The 27,631-nt window shown below is 44.6% G+C and overlaps 1 protein-coding gene across 3 annotated transcripts in view; it reads right to left on the bottom strand.

The window, feature by feature from the left end:
* VWC2L (von Willebrand factor C domain containing 2 like) overlaps nt 1–27,631 on the bottom strand; it is a 356,174-nt gene that overhangs the window by 308,882 nt on the left and 19,661 nt on the right. For all 3 annotated transcript variants that reach the window (XM_077272260.1, XM_077272259.1, XM_077272258.1), the window contains exon 2: nt 4,194–4,648. In XM_077272260.1, coding sequence (XP_077128375.1) covers nt 4,194–4,583 — 390 coding nt within the window. In that variant the 5' untranslated portion in view covers nt 4,584–4,648. The remainder of the gene's footprint in view (nt 1–4,193; nt 4,649–27,631) is intronic.

Here is a 27,631-nt window from a genome sequence, read left to right as displayed (position 1 = left end):
GGCAGGAGCTGCGCTAAAGCACTCGCTCGTGTCTGTAATCCCCGGGTGCTGAAAGGAAAGCTGAGTGATCTTTACTTACATTGAGTTGCGGTGAGGCGCCCTCTGGTGGATGTCCTCATATGAACTCGAGCGTGGGAACTTTTCCAAGGCTCCAGTTCATGAGGTCATCCACCAGAGGGCGCATCACCGCAACTCAATGTAAGTGAAGATCACTCAGCTTTCCTTTCAGCACCCGGGGATTACAGACACGAGCAAGTGCTTTAGCGCAGCTCCTGCCTGTAAAATAATTAACCCCTTCAGATGGATTACCTCGTGGGACCTGAGAGTTCATCAGAGGGTATGTATATTGTGGGTTTATTATGTTGCCAAGCGAGGGTGTTCCGGATGGATTGAGAGAGCAATAAAATACTAAAACAACCTGTTTGTTTATTTCATTAAAATACTTTTTAATAACGTGTGTGTGTGTTTTTTAACCCTTTCAGACTATTGGATTAATAATGGATAGGTGACATAATTGACGCCTCTCCATTATTAATCTGGCTTAATGTCACCTTCCAATAGCAAGGTGGCATTAACCCTTCATTACCCCATATCCAACCGCTACACGGGAGTGGGAAGAGAGTGGCCAAGTGCCAGAATAGGCGCATCGTCCAGATGTGCCTTTTCTGGGGTGGCTGGGGGCAGATGTTTTTAGCCACGGGGGGGCCAATAACCATGGACCCTCTCCTGGCTATTAATATCTGCCCTCAGTCACTGGCTTTACCACTCTGGCGGAGAAAATTGCGCGGGAGCCCACGCCAATTTTTTCCGCCATTTAACCCTTTATTTTAGCAGCTACAGCGCCCAAATTTTGCACATACACACTACTAACATTAGTCGTGTGGAATATGCAAAAAAAATGGGGATATGAGATGGTTTACTGTATGTAAACCATGTCTCATATCCTGTCGGGTTTAGGCAGGAGAAATGAAAAGCCGGCAATTGAATTACCGACTTTTCAATAACACCGCTGCGTATTTCTCGCAAGTCACACTGCTGGTCCGTGTGGAATCCGTATTTTTCTCGCCCCCATAGACTTTCATTGGCGTATTATTTGCGCAATACGCTAACAAACGCAGCATGCTGCGATTTTGTACGGCCGTAGAGTACCGTATAATACGGATCAGTAAAATACGGCTGATAGGAGCTGGGACATAGGGAATCATTGTGCCGTGTGTTATGCGTATTTTACGGATGTATTTTCTGCGCTCATACGTCCGTAAAACTCGCCAGTGTGACGCCGGCCTTAAGTGCAGGGATAGATTTGAGCTCGGTGTGTGAGCCAACATCAAAGGCAGGGACACTACTTTTGATGGATGTGTACGTCAAAGGTAGTGAAGGGGTTAATATTACTGGTACTAAACATGCCTGATTTGATCTACTTTGCCAATTAACATGGTTTTGCGAATGTCACCTCTTTAAGTTTTTCCTCTCTTGCTGCATTACTCCTTCACCAATATTCCCATAGCAATATATCACATTATACACTAATGACCAGAATTTACATCTGAAGTTAATATTGACTATTCATTCAGGGATTCCTAATGAATATCGCAATGTTCTGGGACTATGATAGCCATGTGTATTCAGTGTAATCATGAGCAGCACATGGGATAGCGTACTGTTTATATGTGACTGCATTTCTACATCATGAGCACTTTGGGAATGTTGCAAGTGCTACCTTGTTACGGCTTCTGATTCATACTGATTTTCCTATGACCATAACCCTATTGAATTTTTTTATGTATTTTTCTACGTGCTTTTGTCATGGAAAAAATACAGTGTTTTACAGGACAACAAAGCGAATGAGATTTCTGAAATTCAATGCACGTTATTTTTTCCTTGAAGGTTTGAAGCCGTTTCACATATGCAGCAAGTTTGTTAGGAGTGTAACATCCATTCCAATGATGCAGGAAAAAAAACACATAAAGAAATGGACGCAAAACACACTGCAAAAACACACGTATTTTACACATTTTTCTTTTCAAAAGATGTGTTTTGAGTTCAGAAATCTCTGCTGAAAATACTTGTACACATAAGGGAATCTGTCACCAGATTTTTGCTACTTCTTCTGAGAGCAGCATGATGTAGAAGATGAGACTCTGAATCCAAACATGTATCACTTAGTTAACTGGGTGCTGCAGTTGTGATACAGAGTTCTTAAATGTAGCAGAGCTCAGAAAGCTAACTCAGCCCACATCACAGCTTTCGGTGTACATTGTATATTGACAGTGAGCTGTTTATCAGAAAAGGGGTTGTGGTTGGACCAGGGCTCACGCGAGCTGTAGTCCAGGCAGTGATAATCTCTTGGTGACAAAACCTTCACGGTATTGAAAGAACAGCACACAGCCTAATAAGTGACACGTCCCTGAAATCTGTATATAAGCCCCTACCTCATGTTGTTCTTTAATAACTTAGCAAAAACCTGCTGTCAGATTTCCTGTAGTCGTCTCAAAGATGTCACATCGATTATCAGTCCCTTTGCTAAATTATTGTAAATTATTTTGAAAGTCTAGCACAAGCAGTTAAAGGGGTTTTCCGGGCAAAATGAAAAGTTCACAGGTGGTTTGGAGATGAAAAAAAAAAAATAACGCCAGCTGTAGAATGACCACTGAGGTCTGTGATTGCCTGCAGTGGTCAGGTGACTTCAGCAGCACTTCATCAGATGTTTTATGATGACATGCCTCTCAAAGTGACCTAACCACTGCAGCCAGGTAACCACAGGCCACAGCGCCCAGGGCAGCTTGTGGAACAGTAATATCACAGCTTCCTGTCTCCTTGCTAGCACGGTGCAGGTGGGTGCCAGTAGGCGAGTATGACTGATTTTATTATTTTGTACATATCAAGTTAGCTGGGTAAAGTTTGATTTTGAACATACACACACAACACCTTTAAGTATCCATTATTTGTAAAGCACCGACATCATCCATAGCATTGTTCAGTGGACATAAAAAGACTATACCCCTTCCCCATTAAAATGCTAAGTTTTTGTCAAGTAAGAAAAGTGGAAAAAAATCAGAAATGATTCTTCTTGGTAAGATTTTAATTTCACCCATAATCTGTACAAATCAATTTGAAGGGGGAAATAAAAATGCCAAAATTAAAATAATTGGTTACATAAATGTGAACTCTCTCTGATTTGAATGTGGTTGTGTTCAGAATTAGCTTGCACGTACAGGATGTGAATTGCATGCAACAACAGTCTCCTAATTTAATCATATGTCTAGTCTGTGGGGTAGGGTGGCAAGATGGAAGCCTTTACTTAAAAAGAAAAACATCCAAGCCCAGCTATGTTTTGCCAAAACCTAAATCAAGTGTGCCATTAGCATAACCTGTTATGGTCTGATTGGACCAAAGTTAAACTTTTTGGCCATAATTCCAAAAGGCATTTTTGGTGCAAAGCCAACACTGCTCATCACCATAAGAACACCATACCTACAACACCATACCTACAGTTAAGCATGGTGGAGGCATTATTATGCTTTAGGTCTGTTTAATGGCTTTAGTCAAGGAGACTGGAATTATAAACAGTTCTAAATATTGGCCAATTTTACAACAAAGCTTTCAGGCCTTTGCTAAAAAACTGAAGATGAAGAAGAATTTCACCTTTCAACATGACAATGACCCTAAACATGCCCCCAGAGCAAAAGAATGGCTTCATCAGAAGAAGATCAAAGTTTTGGAATGACAGCGCCAGAACACAGACCGGGATGCAATTGAAAATCTCTGGGTTGACTTGAAGTGGACACTGTACAAAGGAGATGTCCTCACAATCTGCCAGATTTAGTGCGCTACAGCAAGGAAGAGTGGGCAAAGATTGCCAATATTAGATATCTACGCAACTAAATTATTTTAGATTTAGATTTGTTTATTTTTCAATTAAATTGTACAGATTATGGGAGACAGCAAAGGTAGAAACAATTCTGAAATTATTCTTCTTGGCAAGATTTTTTTAGGGGACAAAAACCTGGCATTACAAACATTTTTAAATCCGCTGTATATAGAATGTAAGCGCAATCATTTTGTCCCTGTGCCCATAGGGCTCACAATCTATTTTATCAGGCAAAACAATGAAACGTATTGCAATGTTGCCTTGTGCCGATTTAGTACTGTGTGCCACAAACGGTTACAACATACCAAACTTAATTTCTTACCTTAAACTCCTCCAGGATTTTGTAAGTCTTTCCATGATATTCACAAAAGTTTTTTACCTCCTTACACTCTGGACAACATCCATTGTGTTCCACTTTGGTGCATTTCGGGTGAATTTTAGGACATTCCGGCTGATCACAAACCGGTCCGTCCTCTGTACATACGCAAGGACAGTTCGAGTGACCCGGGAAAAATCTCTCTCCTAGTTTATACACAAAACCACTGTCGTCCACACAGCCTTTACCCCTGTAGTCATCAAATATTAAGTTGTCATTACTGGAAGCCTGTTCTCCTTCATCGGCGGGGTAATCTTCTTGGTTGATTGAAGCTGATGATGCTGAAGCCATGATTGCAAAGAAAATCATGGAGACCGCAGAGATGTGTAGAGCCATTCCCCAATGTCAGGCTTATGATGTGTCACTCCACTAGGAACAGAATCAAGTTGTTGCCATGAGGTCTGCAAAGCAAACAGAGCAACAGGTAAAAAGTCTGATTTTTCTAGCGTTTTAGTTACATTTTAGCCAATTATGACATCTAGTGTTCACAAGATCTCAAATTAAACATGTTAAATATTTTGTTAGGCTCCACACAATGCTTAAGTTTAAGGCTCTAGAAAAAAAAATGTCTCCATGTGGTACGTCAGCTGCTCTTGTGCTATAAACCCCATGATGCCATTATCTGTCAACTACCAGCTGGAAAAGTATGGTAGAATTTGACGCAACAGCTGGAAAACCACAGGAAGCCAATACAAGGCTTTACAGTGCATCATAACAGACAAAGAACCTCTATAAATCTGTGTACGGATGATCATTTTTATGAGTTCCCAAATGCAGAGCTTCTAGGTGTGAGCAGGTTCTGCCGGGGGGGAACCCAGTCTATTCATGCCTTGTATGTTCAGCTTGCAATACCACATCCGTCCTGCAGTGGCCACTGCAGGGAATATTTTTAGCTAGAGGAAAAGTCCATTGATTGTAGCAACTGATCGACCTGTTTTCGAGAACCACACCCACGTTAATCAGTTGAGCATTGTAGTTTCTATTATTAAAGAAGGGTTAGTATTCGTGTGTCAAACAATGTAAAGTCTAGTCTTACTAATCATATTAACATGATGCCAATTGTAAATGATACAATGAATATGTACTAAAAAAAATGTTTCCGAGATTTATTGCATCTGAAATATGAACTTTAATCAACTTGAATTTTTTGGTGTCTTCAAAATGCCATATTTTTTTCCTTCGTCATAGCAATTTGTCTTTATTTTTTATTTTTGCAGGATTAGTTACAGCTTTGAATGCTTTTATTTTAATTTATTGGATAATGTACTTAACCAAAAATAAATAAAAATCTTTCTGGAGTGAAATGAAAAACTTTTTACATCATTGCTTGGGGTTTTTGTTTTTGTAGCATTCACTGAACGCGAAAAATGTCATTTAACATTATTCTGTGGGCGAGTAGGGTTGTGGTGTTTTTTTGTTACAGATTTTTAAAATAATTTTTTTCTATATATTACTGCTTAAAATAATAAAAACAAAATCCAAATTTTTTTATTCATCAAGGGACTTGTTTTTGTAAAGCGAAGTGTAGTTCTTATTATGGGGTACTAGATGGTAGCCCGATTCTAACGAATCGGGTATTCTAGAATATGTATGTAGTTTATTTAAGAAGGTTTTAGAATAATATATTGAATACACAGGATTCAGCCTGCCACGACTAATTAGCGAAGCGTGGTTTAAATCCTGCGCCTATTCACATCCGGACTGCGCCTGTCGCTGATTGTTCGCGGCCGGCCACGTATTACATAGCACAGCCACGTAGTATATAACAGCCCACGTAGTAAATAGCACAGCCACGTAGTACATAGCATAGCCACGTAGTATATTGCACAGCCACGTAGTATATAGCACAGCCACGTAGTATATAGCACAGCCCACGGAGTATATAGCACAGCCACGTAGAATATTGCACAGCCACATAGTATATAACACAGCCCACGGAGTATATAGCACAGCCACGTAGTATATAGCACAGCCCTCGGAGTGTATAACAGCTAACATAGCATATAACACAGCCACGTAGTTCATAACAGCCCACGTAGCATATAACACAGCTCACGTAGTATATAACAGCCCACGCATGCAGTATATAACACAGCCCACATAGTATATAGCACAGCCCATGCAGTGTATAGCACAGCCACGTAGTATATTGCACAGCAACATAGTATATTGCACAGCCCATGTAGTATATTGCACAGCTCACGTAGTATATTGCACAGCCCATGTAGTATATTGTACAGCCCACATAGTGTATAACATAGGCCACGTAGTATATAACAGCCCACGTAGTGCATAACACAGCCCACATAGTATATAGCACAGCCACGTAGTATATTGCACAGCCCACGTAGTATATTGCACAGCCACATAGTATATTGCACAGCCCATGCAGTATATTGCACAGCCCACGTAGTGTATGACACAGGCCACATAGTATATAACAGCCCACGTAGTATATAGCACAGCCCAAGCAGTATATAGCACAGCCCACACAGTATATAGCACAGCCACATAGTATATAGCACAGCCCACGTAGTATATTGCACAGCCCACGTAGTATATTGCACAGCCCACATAGTATATAGCAATGTGGGCATCAAATCCCTGTTAAAAAAAATAAAATAAAAAATAGTTATATACTTACCTTCCGTTGGCCCCCGATCCAGGCGAAGCTTTTTCCGATGCTCCTCGCGCGCTCCGGTCCCAAGAGTGCATTGCGTTCTCGCGAGATGATAACATAGCGGTCTCGCGAGACTGCTACGTCATCATCTCACAAGACCGCAATGCATGGACCGGTCACCGGAGAGTCGCGAGGAGCGGGAAAGGCCTGGGCTGGATCCGGAAGGTGAGTATATAATGATTTATTTTTATTTTTATTTTTAACATTAGAACCCGCGCCAATGTCGCTGATTGGTCGCGCCGGCTGGGCTCGACCAATCAGCGAAGTGGGATTTAAATCCCGCGCCAATGTCGCCCAATCAGTGAAGCGTGATTTAAATCCCGCGCCAATGGCACTGATTGGTCGCGCCGGCTGGGCACGAGCAATCAGCGGAGCGGGATTTAAATCGGCAATGTCGCTGATTGGGCGCGAGCAATGAACGAAGCGGGATTTAAATCCCGCGGCAATGTCGCTGATTGGTCGCGCCAGAGGAGCATTGCACGGCAAATAAGCCTCCTTACCTTGACAAGCCAGCTGGTATGTCACTCTCCATAAGGAGAAACGTTACCCCTTAGACCCCAGTCCAGAGCCTCTCATCTAGCCAAATCAGTTCTCATGCTTCGCACTGACGAGGGCCAACAGCCCGAAACACCGTGTCTGCGAATTGAGATACTGATTTGGCTTTTATCCTAAGTCATATTGCACGACTCGTTATAGGGTTGATTGTGATTTGTAGGATCGCTACTTCCAACAGGTGGCGCTATAGAGTTCAATTCCTCTTTTTCTCAGAAGAGGCAATTTGCATATAAAATGTTATTAATTTAGACTTTTAAGAATAGCTGACCTAAGCGAGCCTCTTGGTCTGTGATTCAATCATGTGTATGTAGTTATGTTTGAGACATTACGGACCTGAAACGCGTAGTAAAGACTACTTGAACACAACGGCAAGAGTGGAACTAACTACTCTTTTTACACGGCAGCGCGGAAAGTTAAAGGTCAACCTCTCAACTACCCTCAACTTTACATGCAGAAGAAGAGTCTCTTCTATCCGGAGACATGACTGCAGCGGCTTGTTATACTCTGGGCATTTATTGGTGTTGGGACGTACACAACCCAACCAGTTGAGCATCACCCTCGCCCCGATCTACCTGCATAGAACGATATTACACTATGTGCGCTTGTCTCTCTCCTTCTCTATGTGATTCAGTCATGACAGAGATGGGGGCTGGTTTAGCTCTTGATATGAGTCAGTCAAACACACTACTAGTCACATATCAACATGGGAAGCTGTCACCTCCCACAACTCAAGTGGAACAGCCATGATGGCAAGGATAAAACTGAAACCAAGACATCAGAGCAGATTTGAAAAATTAAAGGGGTTCTCTCATGTCCAAGATCCTATCCCAATATGTAGCAGGTGCAATAATAATATTAGCAAATACCTTCAATTACAAATTTAGTATGGTTTTTCTGATTGGCTATGTTGCTTACCACATGTGCAAGGCATTGCGGTAGCTTAGGTTTCCATGGTTACAACCATTAGCAGCTAACTAACTGACGGCTAACTCACTGTCACTATATGAGAGGTCATAACCATGGAGACCTAAGCTACTGCAATGCCCTGCACATGGGATAAGTGACCTAGTGAATCAGAAGAACTATGCTACATTTCTATTTGGAGGTATTTGCTATTATTATTAATACTACTACATATTGGGATAGGATCTTGAAGATGGGAAAACCCAGTGAGTGTAATTATATAACATTTCAACCACAATGGAGCCATATTTTAGTCCTGGTGGACAACCTTTGTAAATCTTGGGGTTAAATATTTCGCACATTCTGATAAAAGGTATTTTATTGTAACTATAAATGTGTATAGTTCTGGTAACACAGGCCAACAAAAAACAACTTTTTTTATGTTTCTTTGATGAAAATAGGCAAATATTACTAATTTTGGGTCGAGAAACTCAAATATACCCACAGAATTGTTTAATTAGCTCTCGTTTTTTAGATACACGCCATGGATGTATGTGCTGTAGGTAGCGAGAAGCATTCATTACAAGAGTATAAATTGCACACAAATGTCATGTTCAAACTTGAAATATTGTTTAAAATATGATTAAAATAGCAAGAACACAATACATTAACTGAACACAACAGTTCAGACAAGACCTATTCACGAGAACGCTTTCTTTTTGCTTGTCTATTGAAGTTTTCTTCTGGTACATCTCTGATTAATGTCCAACAGTAGTCTGCAAGCATGGAAGCATTCCACTTGCCCTGATATCTTTGTTCCATATTTAAAATATCTTGGTGGAATCGCTCACCATGCTCATCGCTTACTGCACCACAATTGTCCGGGAAGAAATCCAGATGAGAGTCCAGAAAGTGTATTTTTAATGACATGTTGCAGCCTAATTTATGATACTTCGTAAGAAGGTTATTCACAATATCAACATAGTTATCAACTCGTCTGTTTCCCAAGAAGCCACGTACAACATCTCTGAAGGCTTGCCATGCCGCCTTCTCATTGCCTTGTAGGATCTCGTCAAAATTTCCATCCCTAAGTAGGTCACGAATTTGAGGACCAATGAAGACACCTTCTTTCACTTTAGCATCACTGAGTTGTGGAAACTTCCCTCTGAGGTACTTAAAAGCATTTCCTTCTTGGTTCATTCCCTTAACAAAATTTTTCATAAGACCAAGTTTAATGTGTAGCGCCGGCAGAATGATTTTACTGCGTTCAACAAGTGGACAGTGTTGAACATTCTTAATTCCAGGACACATTTTGTCCCTTGTAGGCCACACTTTTATATTGTAGTGAGAAGATCTAGCACGGCTGTCCCACTCACATAGGAAACAGCAATATTTTGTGTATCCCAACTGCATGCCTAACAATATTGCAACCACTTTCAAGTCTGCACAGATCTGCCATTGGTGGTCACTGTATTTTATTGCGTCCAGAAGCAGTTTCATATTGTTGTAGGTTTCTTTCATGCAAACAGCATGGCCTACAGGAACGGAAGGAAGAACATTTCCATTGTGCAATAGTACAGCTTTTAAACTAACCTTTGAACCGTCGATGAAAAGTCTCCAATCTAGTGGGTTGTACTGAACATTCATAGCGGACATTAAACCATCAACACTGGTGCAGAAAACGAGATTGTCTTGCTTTTTAAAATAAACATGTAAATCTCTTTGTCGATGCCTATAGGCAGTCACTTTAACATTGTACAGTAGAAAGTTCCATTGTTTTAATCTTGAAGCCAGAAGCTCTGCCTTTTCTTTCGACAGGTCCAGGTCGCGTATTAGATCATTGAGTTCACACTGAGAAAGCAAATGTGGTTCATTTGATGCAGACTGTGAATCATATTCAAGATCTTGTGATGAACTTCCGGGCGATTCTTCCTCCTGATCTGATTCCAGTACATATTCCTTTGGAGGGCGAGGAACGGGAAGATCTTTCCCATGTGGGACTGGTCTTATAGCCGAGGGGATGTTAGGGTACTCAATAGTCCCCTTCTTTTTTCTTGACATGCCATGCTGAAGAGGAGCAACCATGCAGAAATAGCAGTCGTCTACATGATTTCTTGGCTCCCTCCAAATCATTGGCACACCAAAACGCATAGAACGTCCTTTATTCTTCAACCATGCAACCAGATTTACTGAACAACTATTGCAGCAAATGTGTGGAGCCCAGGGCTTCTCCTGATCACCAACCTTTACACCAAAGTAATGATGGTAAGCAGTCTTCACAAGTGGAGTAATTGGTCTTCTTTGGTTGGCAAATGTCACATAACCACACACGTAACAAAAATTGTTAACAATATTTGCACATTTACGAGGCATTTTCAAAGTGTAAATTCTCTCCACAAAATTACTGCAACAAGAGAAAGAGACTTCAATTAGTACAAACTATGCAGACACAATGAATAAAATGGCTGACATTGGTTCAACAGGTCTGTAATCAGGTTTACCAATACACATTTGTTGAAAATTCAAAATTTCCCTATTTTCCTGCATAATAATCTTAACCCCTTCCCGACATGTGACGGTATAGTATGTCACATGTCGGGACCCCCGCTTTGATGTGCGCTCCGGCGGTGAGCGCACATCAAAGTCGCGACATGTCAGCTGTTTTTTACAGCTGACATGTGCGCGCAATAGCGGCGGGTGAAATCGCGATCACCCGCCGCTATTAACTAGTTAAATGCCGCTGTCAAACACAGACAGCGGCATTTAACTACCGCATCCGGCCGTGCGGCCGGATATGAGCGCATCGCCGACCCCCGTCACATGATCGGGGGTCGGCGATGCATCAGGAAGGTAACCATAGAGGTCCTGGAGACCTCTATGGTTACTGATTGCCGGTGGCTGTGAGCGCCCCCCTGTGGTCGGCGCTCACAGCACACCTGCAATTCTGCTGTGTAACAGCGATCTTATGATCGCTGCTGCATAGCAGAGCCGATCGGGCTGTGCCTGCTTCTAGCCTCCCATGGAGGCTATAGAAGCATGGCAAAAGTAAAAAAAAAAAGTTTTTAAAAATGTGAAAAAAATAAAAAAAACATAAAAGTTTAAATCACCCCCCTTTCGCCCCAATCAAAATAAATCAATAAAAAAAAACCCCAACCTACACATATTTGGTATCGCCGCGTTCAGAATCGCCCGATCTAGCAATAAAAAAAAAGCATTAACCTTATCGCAAAACGGCGTAACGAGAAAAAAAATCGGAACGCCAGAATTACGTTTTTTTGGTCGCCACGACATTGCATTAAAATGCAATAACGGGCGATCAAAAGAACGTATCTGCACCAAAATGCTATCATTAAAAACGCCAGCTCGGCACGCAAAAAATAAACCCTCACCCGACCCCAGATCACGAAAAATGGAGACGCTACGGGTATCGGAAAATGGCGCAATTTTGTTTTGTTTTGTTTTTTGCAAAGTTTGGAATTTTTTTTCACCACTTAGGTGAAAAATAACCTAGTCATGTTAGGTGTCTATGAACTCGTAATGACCTGGAGAATCATAATGGCAGGTCAGTTTTAGCATTTAGTGAACCTAGCAAAATAGGCAAGCAAAAAACAAGTGTGGGATTGCACTTTTTTTGCAATTTCACTGCACTTGGAATTTTTTTCCTGTTTTCTAGTACACGACATGGTAAAACCAATGATGTCGTTCAAAAGTACAACTCGTCCCGCAAAAAATAAGCCCTCACATGGCCAAATTGACGGAAAAATAAAAAAGTTATGGCTCTGGGAAGGAGGGGAGCGAAAAACGAAAACGGAAAAACGGAAAAAGCTCCGGGGGTGAAGGGATGACATGTATCTCAGCAACAAGAGCTAATAATGATTTTTAAGTAACATATTCGTTTTTAGGATGCTAAAATTATTACAAACCAGCTATTTTCATTTCAGACACATTTTCACTGTTGGCCAGTGCTAAGATTTCGAACCTGACAACCAATAAAAGGTAAATGAAATACATTGACTTCACTAGTGTTCTGTATTTCAGGTCTGATCAATGATTGTCAGTCATTATTCCCTGGAGTTTCTGTAGAAAACTTTACTGGGCTCATCCGTGTAATGACCATGGGGTATTTCATTGTGCACCAATGAATGATCATACAGGAAGCGTTTGTCAAACTACCTGAATAATATTAATAAAATGTTCTAAACCTTGGCCGCGTTTATTATAGAGGCTTTACTTGTCTATAAACCTTGCAGTGACATTGTCTTGTACTCCATTACTATTTGTATCTCTGTAAAATGTTCCACTCATCCTTTTACCAAACACTAGACCCTGCGCACATTATTCAACACATTAAATTCAGCATATAGTTATACATGGCTAACTCATTTAATCACCACTTATTAATTATGAATATGATGAAAAACTGCATAAATTACCAGTCTTCTTCAATAACTAAGGAGAGTCACAGGGCCATGCGAATATATTGTTTCATCTTATGGAAAAGCTGAAAATACTGTAAGAATAATTATTTATAGCAAGAAATAATACAGCACAGGCACTAATACCATAACCGTGGGCAGCATGAGATACCAACTGGCTGCCTCATTGCCGTAAATTTTGTTTTATTTTGCAAATTGTCTCTTCAGAGAGGAAGAGGACTTGAACTCTAGCGCCACCTATAGGAAGTAGCAATCCTAACAGTCAATATGGACCAATTAATGAGACTTGCCATATGACTTAGGATAAAGAATCTCAATTTGTAGAAAGTGGTTTGGGGTATTGTCCGTCATCAGAGCATGAGAACGGATTTGGCTATATGAGAAGTCTCTGCCTGGGGACTAAGAGGCAACATTTTTTCCTCTGACGGGTCTAAGAGGTAACTTTTTTCCTCTGACTGGGGTCTAAGAGATAAAGTTTTTTCCTCTGACTGGGGTCTAAGAGGTAACGTTTTTCCCCTGACTGTGGTCTAAGAGGTAATGTTTTTCCCCTGACTGGGGTCTAAGATGTAAAGTTTTTTCCTCCGACAGGGATCTAAGAGGTAATGTTTTTTCCTCTGACAGGGATCTAAGAGGTAACGTTTTTTCCTCTGACAGGGATCTAAGAGGTAACGTTTTTTCCTGTGATTGGGGTCTAAGAGGTAACGTTTTTCCCCTGACTGGGGTCTAAGAGGTAACGTTTTTTTTTCCCCTGACTGGGGTCTAAGAGGTAACGTTTTTCCCCTGACTGCGGTCTAAGAGGTAACGTTTTTTCCTCTGACTGGGGTCTAAGAGGTAAAGTTTTTTCCTCTGACTGGGGTCTAAGAGGTAACATTTTTTCCTCTGACTGGGGTCTAAGAGGTAACGTTTTTCCCCTGACTGGGGACTAAGAGGTAAAGTTTTTTCCTCCGACAGGGATCTAAGAGGTAACGTTTTTTCCTCTGACAGGGATCTAAGAGGTAACGTTTTTTCCTGTAACTGGGGTCTAAGAGGTAACATTTTTTCCTCTGATTGGGGTCGAAGAGGTAATGTTTTTTCCTCTGACTGGGGTCTAAGAGGTAACGTTCTTTCCTCTGACAAGGATCTATGAGGTAATGTTTTTTCCTCTGAATGGGGTCTAAGAGGTAACGTTTTTTCCTCTGACAAGGATCTAAGTGGTAACGTTTTTTCCTCTGAATGGGGTCTAAGAGGTAACATTTTTTCCTCTGACTGAAGTCTAAGAGGTAACATTTTTTTTCCGCTGACTGGGGTTTAAATGGTAATGTTTTTTCCCCTGACTGGGGTCTAAGAGGAAACGTTGTTATATTATGAATTGCAAAGAGTCAGGTACAGGGAGAAATGACCATGGGACACTGCCATTCTATGCCAGACCCCCTTGATTTTTAGTCCAGAGAACCAAGGAATCAAACATTTTTTTTAGAAAGAAAAACATTATTTCATATATTAAAAAAACAAATTTTTCTTTTTAATTGATGAAATAAAAGTTACGTTTACTCTTACAAACCTCTGATGCCCGTGGATCACTGGACTACATATATTGCATTATCTTGGTGGAAAGCTGAATGGAGTATGCATGGCAGTTCACTAGTGGTGCATGGGACCCTCCTCCCCCTTACAAGGTGTCAGGTCTAGGTTCAGCTTGATTGACAGGTTTCTCGCTATTTGTATATAAGGAGAGAACTGTTAATCGGGACAAGAAAGGTGAAAAGACAGAGGGTAGCCGCCCATCAGACACTTCTTCCCTTTCTTGTCTAGCTTTCAATTAGAGTTCTATCAGTTGAGTATACATATATTAAAATTACATCTTATACATAGCGGTGGATGTGTCCTTCTGTCTGAAGCCGGGATCGGTGGCTCCTGTGCAGTGTGGCGCTGGAGTCAGCGCATACGCACAGCATTGGTGTCAGCGCATGCACATATTGCACTGCAAAACCATTTTATTGAAGAAACCGTGTGTACAAATTCGCAGACACAATGTCTTCACCAAAAATGGCGCCGAATATCACGGGATGCGCACATGTTGACTCCGGCACTAGAGTTGAGCGACTTTTACTTTTTGGGGATCGAGTAGGGATTCGCGAAACCCGACTTTGTGAAAAGTCGGGTTGGGTGAAATCGGCCGATTATTGCAAAAAGTCGGGGGCTGACTGAAACACGAAACCCAATGCAAGTCAATGGGGAATCAAAGTCGGCAGTGAGTGGAGGACAGGAAAACACCTACAGTGCCCATTTTAATGCCAAAAACATCAATTCTTATTACTGAAGCTTGTCAATCTTAATTTACTTTATAATAATAGTTAGGCATTGAAAACTGGGGGTCACTTGGCTAAAGATGTGGGGGGGTAGGGCTGGCTCAAGATTTTTGTGGGCCCAGGAAACACGGAATACGTCACGGCGGTGGAGCAGGGAGAGGTAAGTATTTCAACTTTGCAAGTGCTGTGATCCTGAGCAAGCAGGGAGGGCCCACTCGTTGGCATTGGCACTGGCACAGGGCCCCTCATAGTACGGCGGTGTTTGACGGCGGGTGGCGCCTCCCACCGGCAGAGACACTTTTGCGTACTATGAGGGGCCCTGTGCCAGTGACGTCGCCAACGAGTATGCCCCCCCCCCACCTGATGAAGGAACCTGCACTTTCATCTGCACCTTCCTCTTTGTCCCCGTGTAAGGTGGTATAGTATGCGGGAAGGGGAACCTGACTTTCAGCAGGGTCAAGTTCTAGCTGTGTAGAGTGCAAGGGGAATGTAGTGGTCTGGGTCAATGTACCAGCAGACTCATATAGCAGTGGCTGGGCAATGGGCAGGATGAGGAGGAAACACAGATATAGGCCCAAATAATAAAGTGGGCTAAATGCAGTTCAAAATTTGTAACAGGACTAAACAGGCGGCATTGCTTTGTTCATTGGAGGACCACTGTAAGGAGTGGCAGACACAGTTAGTAGGCCCAAATAATAAAGTAGCCTAAATGCAGTTCAAAATTGGTAACGGGAGTAAACAGGCAACATTGCTTTTGGAGCGCCCCCACACCGCCGCAGGGCCGAGGGGTACCCGGAGCCGGGCCTCTGAGTCTCAGTTCAGGGGTTGTCACGGTGGCTAGACCCGGTCCGTGGCCCTGTCTGTCAGTGGGGGACGTCCGGTGGAATAAGTGGTGTTGTAACGGTACAGTTGTGGGGTGCAGGTCGCGGTAGATAATGAGGACACCAGGTTGCAGTCTCTTTACCTCTTTACTGAAGATCTCTGGGTCCTCAATCCAGAATACGGCTCACCAGGCTGCGCAAGTCCGGCCGGTCCAATGACACTTCCAGAGTTCTCTTCACAGGAGGAAATCTGTGCCTTCCCCCTAGCGCTATGTGTTGTAGTCCTTCCCTGCTGTGCTTACGGAAAGTACCCCACAACTGTTGTGTCTGTTTCTGATGTTCCCTCACAACTCGACTAGATGATGTTCTGCTAATCCTCCGTCCCTCCCTGAGGTTCGGGTAGGAACGGCACCCGTTTGATGGGTAGGCCTGGAGTTCTTCCGGGACCCTAGAGACGCCCCTCTCCCACAATTGCCTCCCAAGACTTCATAGGTGATTTGAGTTAGACAGCCCGCCTGAGACTGACTGCCCTGCCGCTGTTTGGAGTATTGCTTGAAGCTGAATGTTATTCTACTCCCTCGGCGTTCCGGCCACCGGTAGTGCGCCTCAGTAGGATGTTGCTTCGGTCTTACAGCACGACTCCTACTGGTATTTCTCCTTTGCGTGATCCCGTTTCTCACTCAGCACAATCTATCTCTCTTCTAATCCTTTCTTGGGCACCGCCGCTACCCGGAGCAGGCACGGTCCCGTTACGTTCGTTCTCGTTGCCAAGCCTCTGTCAGGATCCCACCCCTGACAGAGACCCTACTGTATCTTCCCCTACAACACCCTCTGCCACAAGGTGTTGCCTGGTTCCAACCCAGTCAGCTTTCTGATCTAACTTCCTGCCTGACCCCCAGTTTACCCACTATGGTGGGGAGTGGCCTAATGAATAGCACCCTTAGCTCCCCCTGGAGGCCCGGCTGTGAAATGTATTGGTGTCTGTGATACCTGATCAGATGAACTCCTTCAGTGCCATCGGACGCACCATAGCTCCCCATAGTGGCGGAGCCACAGTACTGCAACGACCGGGGGTCCCTTTTTAGGATACGCAAGGCATACTCAGCCATGTGGGCCAATGTTCCAGGTGTCAATTCACTGCTTGTGCTGGGTTGAGGAGCACTTTCTTGCAAATCAACATCACTTGAGACCCGCAAAAATCCTGTACCTGACCTCGCAACGCCACCAGTTTCTATTGCCCCCTGAGAAGCATCCTCCTCCCATAAATATTCATCCCCATCATCCTCCTCCTCCTCCTCTTCGTCCGCCACCTCGTCCAGGAGAGTTCCCTGAGCAGACAATGGCTGACTGTCATCAAGGCTTCCCTCCTCCTCGGCTGCAGACGCCTGCTCCTTAATGTGCGTCAAACTTTGCATCAGCAGACGCATTAGTGGGATGCTCATCCTTATGATGGTGTCGTCTACACTTACCAGCCATGTGCATTCCTCTAAACACTGAAGGACTTGACAGAGGTCTTGCAGCTTCGACCACTGCACACCAGACAACTCCATGTCTGCCATCCAAGTGCCTGCCCGTGTATGTGTATCCTCCCACAAATAAATTACAGCACGCCTCTCTCTGAAGCATGTGCAGTATGGAGTTCCACCTTGTTGCAACGTCGATTATTAGGCGGTGCTGGGGAAGATTCAGCAATCGCTGATGGTTCAGCATACGGCTGGAGTGTACGGGTGACCGGCGGATGTGCGAGCAAAGTCTTCGCACCTTCAGGAGCAGGGCTGGTAACCCCGGATAATTTTTCAGGAAGCACTGCACCACCAGGTTCAAGGTGTGAGCCAGGCAAGGTATGTGTTTCAGTTCTGAAAGGGCTATGGCAGCCATAAAATTCCTTCTGTTATCACTGACTACCTTGCCTGCCTCAAGATGTACACTGCCCAGCCATGACTGAGTTTCTTGCTGCAAGTACTCAGCCAGTACTTCCGCAGTGTGTCTGTTGTCGCCCAAACACTTCATTTGTAACACAGCCTGCTGACGCTTACCACTAGCTGTTCGATAATGGGACACCTCGTGTGCAACACTGGCAGCTGCGGATGGAGTGGCCGTGTGACTGCGTTCTGTGTACGAGCTTTCGCTTCTGGAGGAGGAGGAGGGGTGGCGAATGCCTACAGCCATGTTATGATCCAGGTGGTTGAGGATCACAAATTACTCCAGCTAAGTAACAAACATAGGACAAGCTCTAGGGAGGTGGCAAACTGGACTGACCGCAAATCTGAACCTATCCAAACACACTAGAAGTAGCCGGCGAACGTGCCTAAAAATCCTAGACGTCTCGAGCCAGCCTGAGGAACTAACTACCCCTAGAGAGAAAGAAAAGACCTCTCTTGCCTCCAGAGAAATAATCCCCAAAGATATAGAAGCCCCCAACAGATAATAACGGTGAGGTAAGAGGAAGGCATATACACAGGGGTGAAAGCAGATTCAGCAAATGAGGCCCACTAATACTAGATAGCAGAAAATAGAAAAGGGAACTATGCGGTCAGTAAAAAACCCTTACAAAATATCCACTCTGAGATTTCAAGAACCCCCACACCAACTAACGGTGTGGGGGGAGAAACTCAGTCCCCTAGAGCAACCAGCAAGCGAGGAAATCACATTTTAGCGAGCTGGACTAAAAACATAATGAACACTGATAATCAAAAAATTATCAAACAAAAACCTAGCTTGTCTTGGAGAGACTGGGAGCAAGGTAGCCACAAGGAATCTGAAGAGCACTGAATACATTGATAGCAGGCAAGGAACTGAGTATCCAGGTGAGCTAAATAGGAAACAAACCAAGGATAACGAACCAGCTGATGCTGCAACCTGCAGAAAGACAGCACTACACAGTACCGCTTGTGACCACTAGAGGGAGCCCAAAAATAGAGTTCACAACACAGCCAACTGTTTCCTAGACCGTGGGCTAGGCAGAACTGTCCCACTATGGCTGTCCCCTGTGGACCCTGCATCCACCACATTAACCCAGTACGCCATGATGGACACGTAATGTCCCTGGCCATGCCTACTGGACCATGCATCTCTTGTGAGGTGCACCTTTCTACTGACTGATAGCCTCAGTGCATGGAGAATGCGGTCTTTGACATGCTGGTGGAGGGTTGGGATGGCTTTTCTTGCAAAGAAGTGCTGACTGGGTAGGTCATAGCGTGGTACTGCATAGGCCATCAGGTCTTTGAAAGCTTTGCTTTCAACCAACCGGTAAGGCATCATTTCTAACGAGATTAGTATAGCAATGTGGGCGTTCAAACCCTGTGTACGTGGATGAGAGGATGAGTACTTTCTTTTCCTATCGAGAGTCTCTTGTAGGGTGAGCTGGACTGGAGAGCTGCATATGGTGGAACTAGCGGTGGTGGTGGTGGACATGGCGGATTGAGAGAGGGTTGGTGATGGTATTCTTGATGTTGGCCTACAAACAGCGTTTCCTACCAAAAACCTTGTGATTCCCTGACTGCTTTGGCCTTGCGACGATACCTCCACATTTGCTGCTGGTGGTGTCCTAACCGGTGGGCTTACAGTGAGGGAAGCAATGTAGCGTTGCTGACTACCTTCATTCTGAGCAGGTGCACCAACGGTACGGGACGTTTGGTAGTTAGTCCAGGCTTGCAAGTGCATGCTGGTTAAATGTCTATGCATGCACGTTGTATTTAAATTTTGAAGATTCTTCCCTCTGCTAAAGGTCTTTGAGCATTTCTTACAGATAACTTTTGACTGATCATTCGGATCTTGGTTAAAAAATTGACACACTGCACTCTTCCTACTATCGAATACCTTTTCAGGCATTGCATGCTGTGCTACTTTCACTGGATGGCCACGCTGTCCTAAAACTGTTTTTGTTTTTGACACACGTTTTTGGCCTGATACGGGCCTGCCAGATGACAGCTGTTGCGATGTAGTGGCTGCTGTGGATCATCCTCCTCCGCTTCTGAGCTACTGGCAGCGGCACCCTCTTCCCCCAATGGCTGTCAATCTGGGTCAACAACTGGGTCATCTATCACCTCCTCTTCAATGTCATGTGCACCTTCCTCTGTGTCACCGTGTAAGGAGCTATAGCGTTCGAGACGGGGCACCATAGTCTCATCAGGGTCAGATTCTGGCTGAGTACACTGCGAGGGCAATGCAGTGATCTGAGTCAATGGAACAGCATAATAATCTAGCTGTGGCTGTGCATCAGTGCACTCTATGTCCGATTCATCTTGTGATGGGCAGTTAACAATTTCCCTTTCTAACCCAGGCACGGTATGTGTAAAGAGCTCCATGGAGTAACCTGTAGTGTCGCCTGACGCATCCTTCACTTTTAGTTTGGGTGAAGGACACAAGGAAACGTCTTGTTTCTGACCGGGAGCATCCACTGATGACTCACTGCTTTTATATTTTGAACTTTCTGAAGAGGAGGCGAAAGAGCTAGAGGCTGAGTCAGCAAGGAAAGCCAAAACTTTTTCCTGCTGCTCCGGCTTTAAAAGCGGTTTTCCTACTCCAAGTTAAGGGAGCCTTCGAGGCCTTGTGTAGCCAGACGATGACGCTGGCTCAACACCTCCAGCCTTAGGTGCTATTTTGCTTTTCCCACTACCACCGGATGCTCCACCACCACCATCTGTACCAGCTGGCAACGTCCACCCACGGCCTCTTCCACCAGACTTCCTCATTTTTGGGATAATCTAACCAAAATAACAACCATTATATGGTACTGTAAAACAAGGTAGAAGGTGTATATACACTTATATGAAAAAGTTTGGGCACCCCTATTAATCTTAAAGGGAAGGTGCCATAAAAAAAATTTTTTTTACAGCAATTGTAAAAATGTAAAGAATTAATGTTTAAATTTTCTTAAAAAATATTTTCATTTGTTTAGAATTTAGTAAAATATGAAAAATAATTTGAAAAGTTTTGGAATTTCCACTTTTAAACACTAGGGGGAGCAGCTGCTGAAATTTCAGAAAAACCTAGTGTACAACTAGCTCACATTACTGCACTGCAGTAATTATGGGCGGAGTCTGCTGATGTGTGTGATGTCTCCTCTCCTTCCCTTCTGGGTGTTTGCTAAGGGATAAAAGGATGATATTCAGGAACCCAGTGAGCAGCCATTTTGTTGGTGACTGCAGAGTAAGGCTGCCGTCACACTATCAGTATTTGGTCAGTATTTTACCTCAGTATTTGTAAGCCAAAACCAGGAGTGGAACAAATAGAGGAAAAGTATAATAGAAACACGTCACCACTAGTGTTGAGCGATACCGTCCGATACTTGAAAGTATCGGTATCAGAAAGTATCGGCCGATACCGGCAAAGTATCGGATCCAATCCGATACCGATACCCGATGCCAATACAAGTCAATGGGACTCAAGTATCGGACGGTATTCCTGATGGTTCCCAGGGTCTGAAGGAGAGGAAACTCTCCTTCAGGCCCTGGGATCCATATAAATGTGTAAAAGAAAGAATTAAAATAAAAAATATCGCTATACTCACCTGTCCGACGCAGCCTGGACCTCAGCGAGGGAACCGGCAGCGTTGTTTGTTTAAAATTCGCGCTTTTACTTGGTTACGTGAAGTCCCGGCTTGTGATTGGTCAGGGCGGCCATGTTGCCGGGACGCGGACCAATCACAGCAAGCCGTGACGAAATTACGTCACGGCTTGCTGTGATTGGTCCGCGTCCCGGCAACATGGCCGCCATTAACCAATCACAAGCCGTGACGTCACGGGAGGCTGGACACGCGCGCTTTTTAAAATGGGCGCGTGTCCAGCCTCCCGTGACGTCCCGGCTTGTGATTGGTTGCGCCGCGGTCAACCAATCACAAGCCGGGAGGCTGGACACGCGCGCATTTTAAAATTTTAAAATGGGCGCGTGTCCAGCCTCCCGGCTTGTGATTGGTTGATCGCGGCGCAACCAATCACAAGCCGGGACGTCACGGGAGGCTGGACACGCGCCCATTTTAAAATGCGCGCGTGTCCAGCCTCCCGTGACGTCACGGCTTGTGATTGGTTGCGTCTCCCATGTGACTGCGACGCAACCAATCACAAAGCCGGGACGTAATTTTAAAATCCTTAAGGACCTGAAATTACGTCACGGCTTGCTGTGATTGGTTGCGTCTCCCATGTGACTGCGACGCAACCAATCACAACGCCGGAACGTAATTTTAAAATCCTGAAGGACCTGAAATTACGTCACGGCTTGCTGTGATTGGTTGCGTCCCGGTCACATGGGCGGCACGCAACCAATCACAAGCCGGGACTCACGTAAAGGAAAGAAAAGCGCGAATTTTAAACAAAGAACGCTGCCGCTTCCTTCGGTAAGGTGCAGGCTGCGTCGGAGAGGTGAGTATAGCAATATTTTTTATTTTAATTCTCTCTTTTACACATTTTTACATTAATGTTGTTTCGATACCGATACCCGATATCACAAAAATATCGGATCTCGGTATCGGAATTCCGATACAGCAAGTATCGGCCGATACCCGATACTTGCAGTATCGGAATGCTCAACACTAGTCACCACTTCTGCAGTTATCACCCACTCCTGGTTTTTGCTTACAAATACTGAGGTAAAATACTGACCAAATACTGAATGTGTGACGGCAGCCTTGTACTGACAAGTAGACAGTCACCGAGGATGGCAGGCAGCAAGGATTCTGGGAGATATGTGGTGGAGGGAGCAGGGTGACAGCAGCACAGAGTATTTCAGGAGAGCAGTGTGCTGGTCTATGGAGGGGGCACCATGTTCAGTGCGCAGAGCAGCCAGGGATTGTACATAAAACGCTGTCTTTTATACACATGGATGGACCGTCTGCTCCACAGAAATCCAGGAAACATTTCTGTGGATTGATGGCCTGTTCTGATCCAGACTTTGCATGCAGACCCCATTCCCCTCCTTAGATCCTGTCTTCTCCATCCTGTCCTGGCGATGTGTGAAAGTGAGACGTCAGGCGAAGTACGGGGTGACGCTGGGAAGGAAATGTAGCCATATAGTAACGATAACATGAGACCCCTCTCTTCAGCTGCCTCATCAGCCCTGACTGCACCTAACTGGAGGTCATGCTGCCCCCTCTATTACCCCAGACCCGCGTGCAGGTGCTCAGCCAGAACCACCATAGAATGGGTCCGCTTTCTGAAGATAATACTGCCATAGTGTTCTCACATAATGCCACCATATAGATCACACATAATACCGCCATATACATCACACACAATACTATCAAATAGATCACACAAAACTGTCATACAGTTCTCACATACCACCATGTAGATCACAAATAATACCGCCATATAATTCTCACCTAGTACTTCCACATAGATCACACATAATCCCACAATATAGTTCTCATATACCACCGTCATATAGTTTTTACATCATTCCACAACACTGAGCAAACATAATATTGCCATATAGATCACATATAATACCGTCACATAGATCACACAATACTTGGCGGCATAATGTGTGATATTATATATATATTATAATATCCCGGCATAATGTGTGGTCTTTATGGGAGTATATGTGATATATATATATATATATATATATATATATATATATATATATATATATATATATATATCGGCATTATACGTGATCCATATGGTATTGTGCTGCTCTAGGGAGGTGAGAGACGTATGGTGGAAGGAGCAGGGTGACAGGAGTACAGTATTTCAGGACAGCAGTGTACTGGTCTGTGGGTGGGAGGGTGTGCTCACACTCACACGCTCGCAACTGTATACTTATAGCCTTTACTGGCTATTAAAATGGGGGACACCCCCCAAAAAAAGACGTGGGGCCCCCTTATAATTAATAACCATCAAATATTATGCAGACAGCTGCGGGCTGACATTAATAGCCTAGGAAGGGGCCATGGATACTGTCCCCCCCCCCAGGCTAAAAACATCAGCTCTCAGCCGCCTTTTACATGCGCCTTTTCTGGCGCTTTGCCTGGCAATTTCCACTTACCCTGTAGCGGTAGCAAGTGGGGTTCATATTTGTGGGGTTAATGTCACCTCCATATTGTCCGGTGACATCAAGCCCACGGCTTAGTAATGGAGAGGCGTCTATAAGGCACCCATCCATTACTAATCCTATAGTTGTATTGTAAATAAAGACTCGGCCAGAATAAAGTCCTTTATTAATCTTTTTTAAACCATACCGAACGCATAATCCTCGACTCCCACATCTCCCACAACAAAAATAATAAACCACATTGAGGAAAGACACACAGCTGGGAGAGGAGTGCATAGGAGAGGATTAGATACTGACTGCTGAGCCGTGTATCTAATCCTGGCCTGTGTGATACCGACAGCTGAGCCGTGTATCTAATCCTGTCCTGTGATACCGACTGCTGAGCCGTGTATCTAATCCTGTCCTGTGATACCGACTGCTGAGCCGTGTATCTAATCCTGTCCTGTGATACCGACTGCTGAGCCGTGTATCTAATCCTGTCCTGTGTGATACCGACTACTGAGCCGTGTATCTAATCCTGTCCTGTGTGATACCGACTACTGAGCCGTGTATCTAATCCTGTCCTGTGTGATACCAACTACTGAGCCGTGTATCTAATCCTGTCCTGTGTGATACCGACTACTGAGCCGTGTATCTAATCCTGTCCTGTGTGATACCGACTACTGAGCCGTGTATCTAATCCTGTCCTGTGATACCGACTACTGAGCCGTGTATCTAATCCTGTCCTGTGTGATACCGACTGCTGAGCCGTGTATCTAATCCTGTCCTGTGTGATACCGACTGCTGAGCCGTGTATCTAATCCTATTCAATTCCAAAGAAAAGACAGCGCCAGCATGTTCAGTGAAGAATGACTTACATCTTTATTCTGCCCTCTGCCGCAGAGGGCAGAATAAAGATGTAAGTCATTCTTCACTGAACATGCTGGCGCTGTCTTTTCTTTGGAATTGAATTGGACTATACAGCTGGGTTGACCCCCTGGCATTGACGTGCGCTGCACTTTGGCCTATGGAAGGCATAGAGGTAGAGGGTGCGGTTTAACACAATTTCATTTGTGTATCTAATCCTGTCATGTGTGATACCGACTGCTGAGCCGTGTATCTAATCCTGTCCTATGTGATACCGACTGCTGAGCCGTGTATCTAATCCTGTCCTGTGTGATACTGACTGTTGAGGACACAGTACACGGGACAGGATTAGCTACCCAGGACAGAGGTAGCAGTGGTAGGTGTATATAGAGGCAGGTAGCAGTGGTATATAGAGGCAGATAGTGGTATACAGAGGCAGGCAGGCAGTGGTATACAGAGGCAGGCAGGCAGTGGTATACAGAGGCAGGCAGGCAGTGGTATACAGAGGCAGGCAGACAGTGGTATACAGAGGCAGGCAGACAGTGGTATACAGAGGCAGGCAGTGGTATACAGAGGCAGGCAGACAGTGGTATACAGAGGCAGGCAGTGGTATACAGAGGTAGGCAGGCAATGGTATACAGAGGCAGGCAGACAGTGGTATACAGAGGCAGGCAGACAGTGGTATACAGAGGCAGGCAGGCAGGTAGCAGTGGTATACAGAGGCAGGCAGACAGTGGTATACAGAGGCAGGCAGGCAGGTAGCAGTGGTATACAGAGGCAGGCAGACAGTGGTATACAGAGGCAGGCAGTGGTATACAGAGGCAGGCAGTGGTATACAGAGGCAGGCAGACAGTGGTATACAGAGGCAGGCAGTGGTATACAGAGGCAGGCAGGCAGGGTAGCAGTGGTATACAGAGGCAGGCAGGCAGTGGTATACAGAGGCAGGCAGACAGTGGTATACAGAGGCAGGCAGTGGTATACAGAGGCAGGCAGTGGTATACAGAGGCAGGCAGGTAGCAGTGGTATACAGAGGCAGGCAGTGGTATACAGAGGCAGGCAGTGGTATACAGAGGCAGGCAGGTAGCAGTGGTATACAGAGGCAGGCAGGCAGTGGTATACAGAGGCAGGCAGTGGTATACAGAGGCAGGCAGTGGTATACAGAGGCAGGCAGTGGTATACAGAGGCAGGCAGGCAGTGCTAGGTGGTATATAGGGGCTGGTAGCAGTGGTAGATGCATAAGAAAATAAAAACGCTGTACTTACCTTCTTTCCTCTACCAGGAAGTGCTGAGTCATGTTCAGGGCAGAGCAGTGTGACGATCTCCCTGCTCTGCTCTGAACAGGTCGGCAGTGATTGCAGCCTGTACTGTAATACTAAGTACAGGCTGCAATCACAGCTCCTCGCTGCAGATACTTACCCTGGACCCTCGGCAGCAGCTTCTCCCAACAGCAGCTTCTGCCATCGCACGCACTGAGCTGTGTGTGCGATGGCAGAGGGAAATAAACAAAATGGCCGCGATCTCCTCTCACAGCTGTGACGTGGCAGCTCAGTGGGCGTGGCCAAGTCACAGCTGAGAGGCAGGAGATGGGGTCGGAGCCCGACCGTTGGCTCCTATGTCCATGGCTGCCGTAAGTGAGGAGTGCAAGTGTCGTGCCCAGACACTTACACCCACACTAATGAAAATGGCGGCCTCCAGTGGTGAATGTAAAAGTGAATAAATAAAAAAGTATGAAAGAGGTACATTTACTTTTGTATTAAAAATAATTGATTGTATAATCAATAATTATTAATACAAAAACTAAAATCACGGCACCCTCCCTTTAAGCTTAACAGAAAATGTGCAATCTGCATTCAAACAAAATTTGACAGGTGCATAAGTATGGGCACCTCATCAGAAAAGTGACATTAATATTTAGTAGATCTTCCTTTTGCAAAAATAACAGCCTCTAGTCGCTTCCTGTAGCTTTTAATGAGTTCCTGGATCCTGGATGAAGGTATTTTTGACCATTCCTCTTTACAAAACAATTCCAGTTCAGTTAAGTTTGATGGTCGCTGAGCATGGACAGCCCTCTTCAAATGATCCCACAGATGTTCAATGATATTCAGGTCTGGGGACTGGGATGGCTATTCCAGAACAGTGTAATTGTGCCTCTGCATGAATGCCTGAGTAGATTTGGAGCGGTGTTTTGGATCATTGTCTTGCTGAAAGATCCATCCCCTGCGTAACTTCAACTTTGTCACTGATTCATGAACATTATTGTCAAGAATCTGCTGATACTGAGAGGAATCCATGCGTCCCTCAACTTTAACAAGATTCCCGGTGCCGGGATTGACCACACAGCCCCAAAGCATGATGGAACCTCCACCAAATTTTACTGTGGGTAGCAAGTGTTTTTCTTGGAATGCTGTGTTTTTTTTTGCCGCCATGCATAACGCCTTTTTATATGACCAAACAACTCAATCTTGGTTTCATCAGTCCACAGGACCTTCTTCCAAAAAGAAATTGGCTTCTCCAAATGTGCTTTTGCATACCTCAGCCGACTCTGTTTGTGGCGTGCTTGCAGAAACGGCTTCTTTCGCATCACTCTCCTATACAGCTTCTCCTTGTGCAAAATGCGTTGTATAGTTGACCGATGCACAGTGACACCATCTGCAGCAAGTTGATGCTGCAGCTCTCTGGAGGTGGTCTGAGGATTGTCCTTGACTGATCTCACCATTCTTCTTCTCTGCCTTTCTGATGTTTTTCTTGGCCTGCCACTTCTGGCCTTAACAAGAACTGTACCTGTGTTCTTCCATTTCCTTACTATGTTCCTCACAGTGGAAATTGACAGGTTAAATCTCTGAGACAGCTTTTTGTATCC

Source organism: Ranitomeya variabilis, chromosome 7 (assembly GCF_051348905.1).
Source record: "Ranitomeya variabilis isolate aRanVar5 chromosome 7, aRanVar5.hap1, whole genome shotgun sequence".
In the NCBI taxonomy this organism is placed as follows: Eukaryota; Metazoa; Chordata; class Amphibia; order Anura; family Dendrobatidae; genus Ranitomeya; species Ranitomeya variabilis.
Note: the sequence above shows the minus strand (reverse complement) of the source record. Positions and strands in the feature narration are given on the sequence as shown.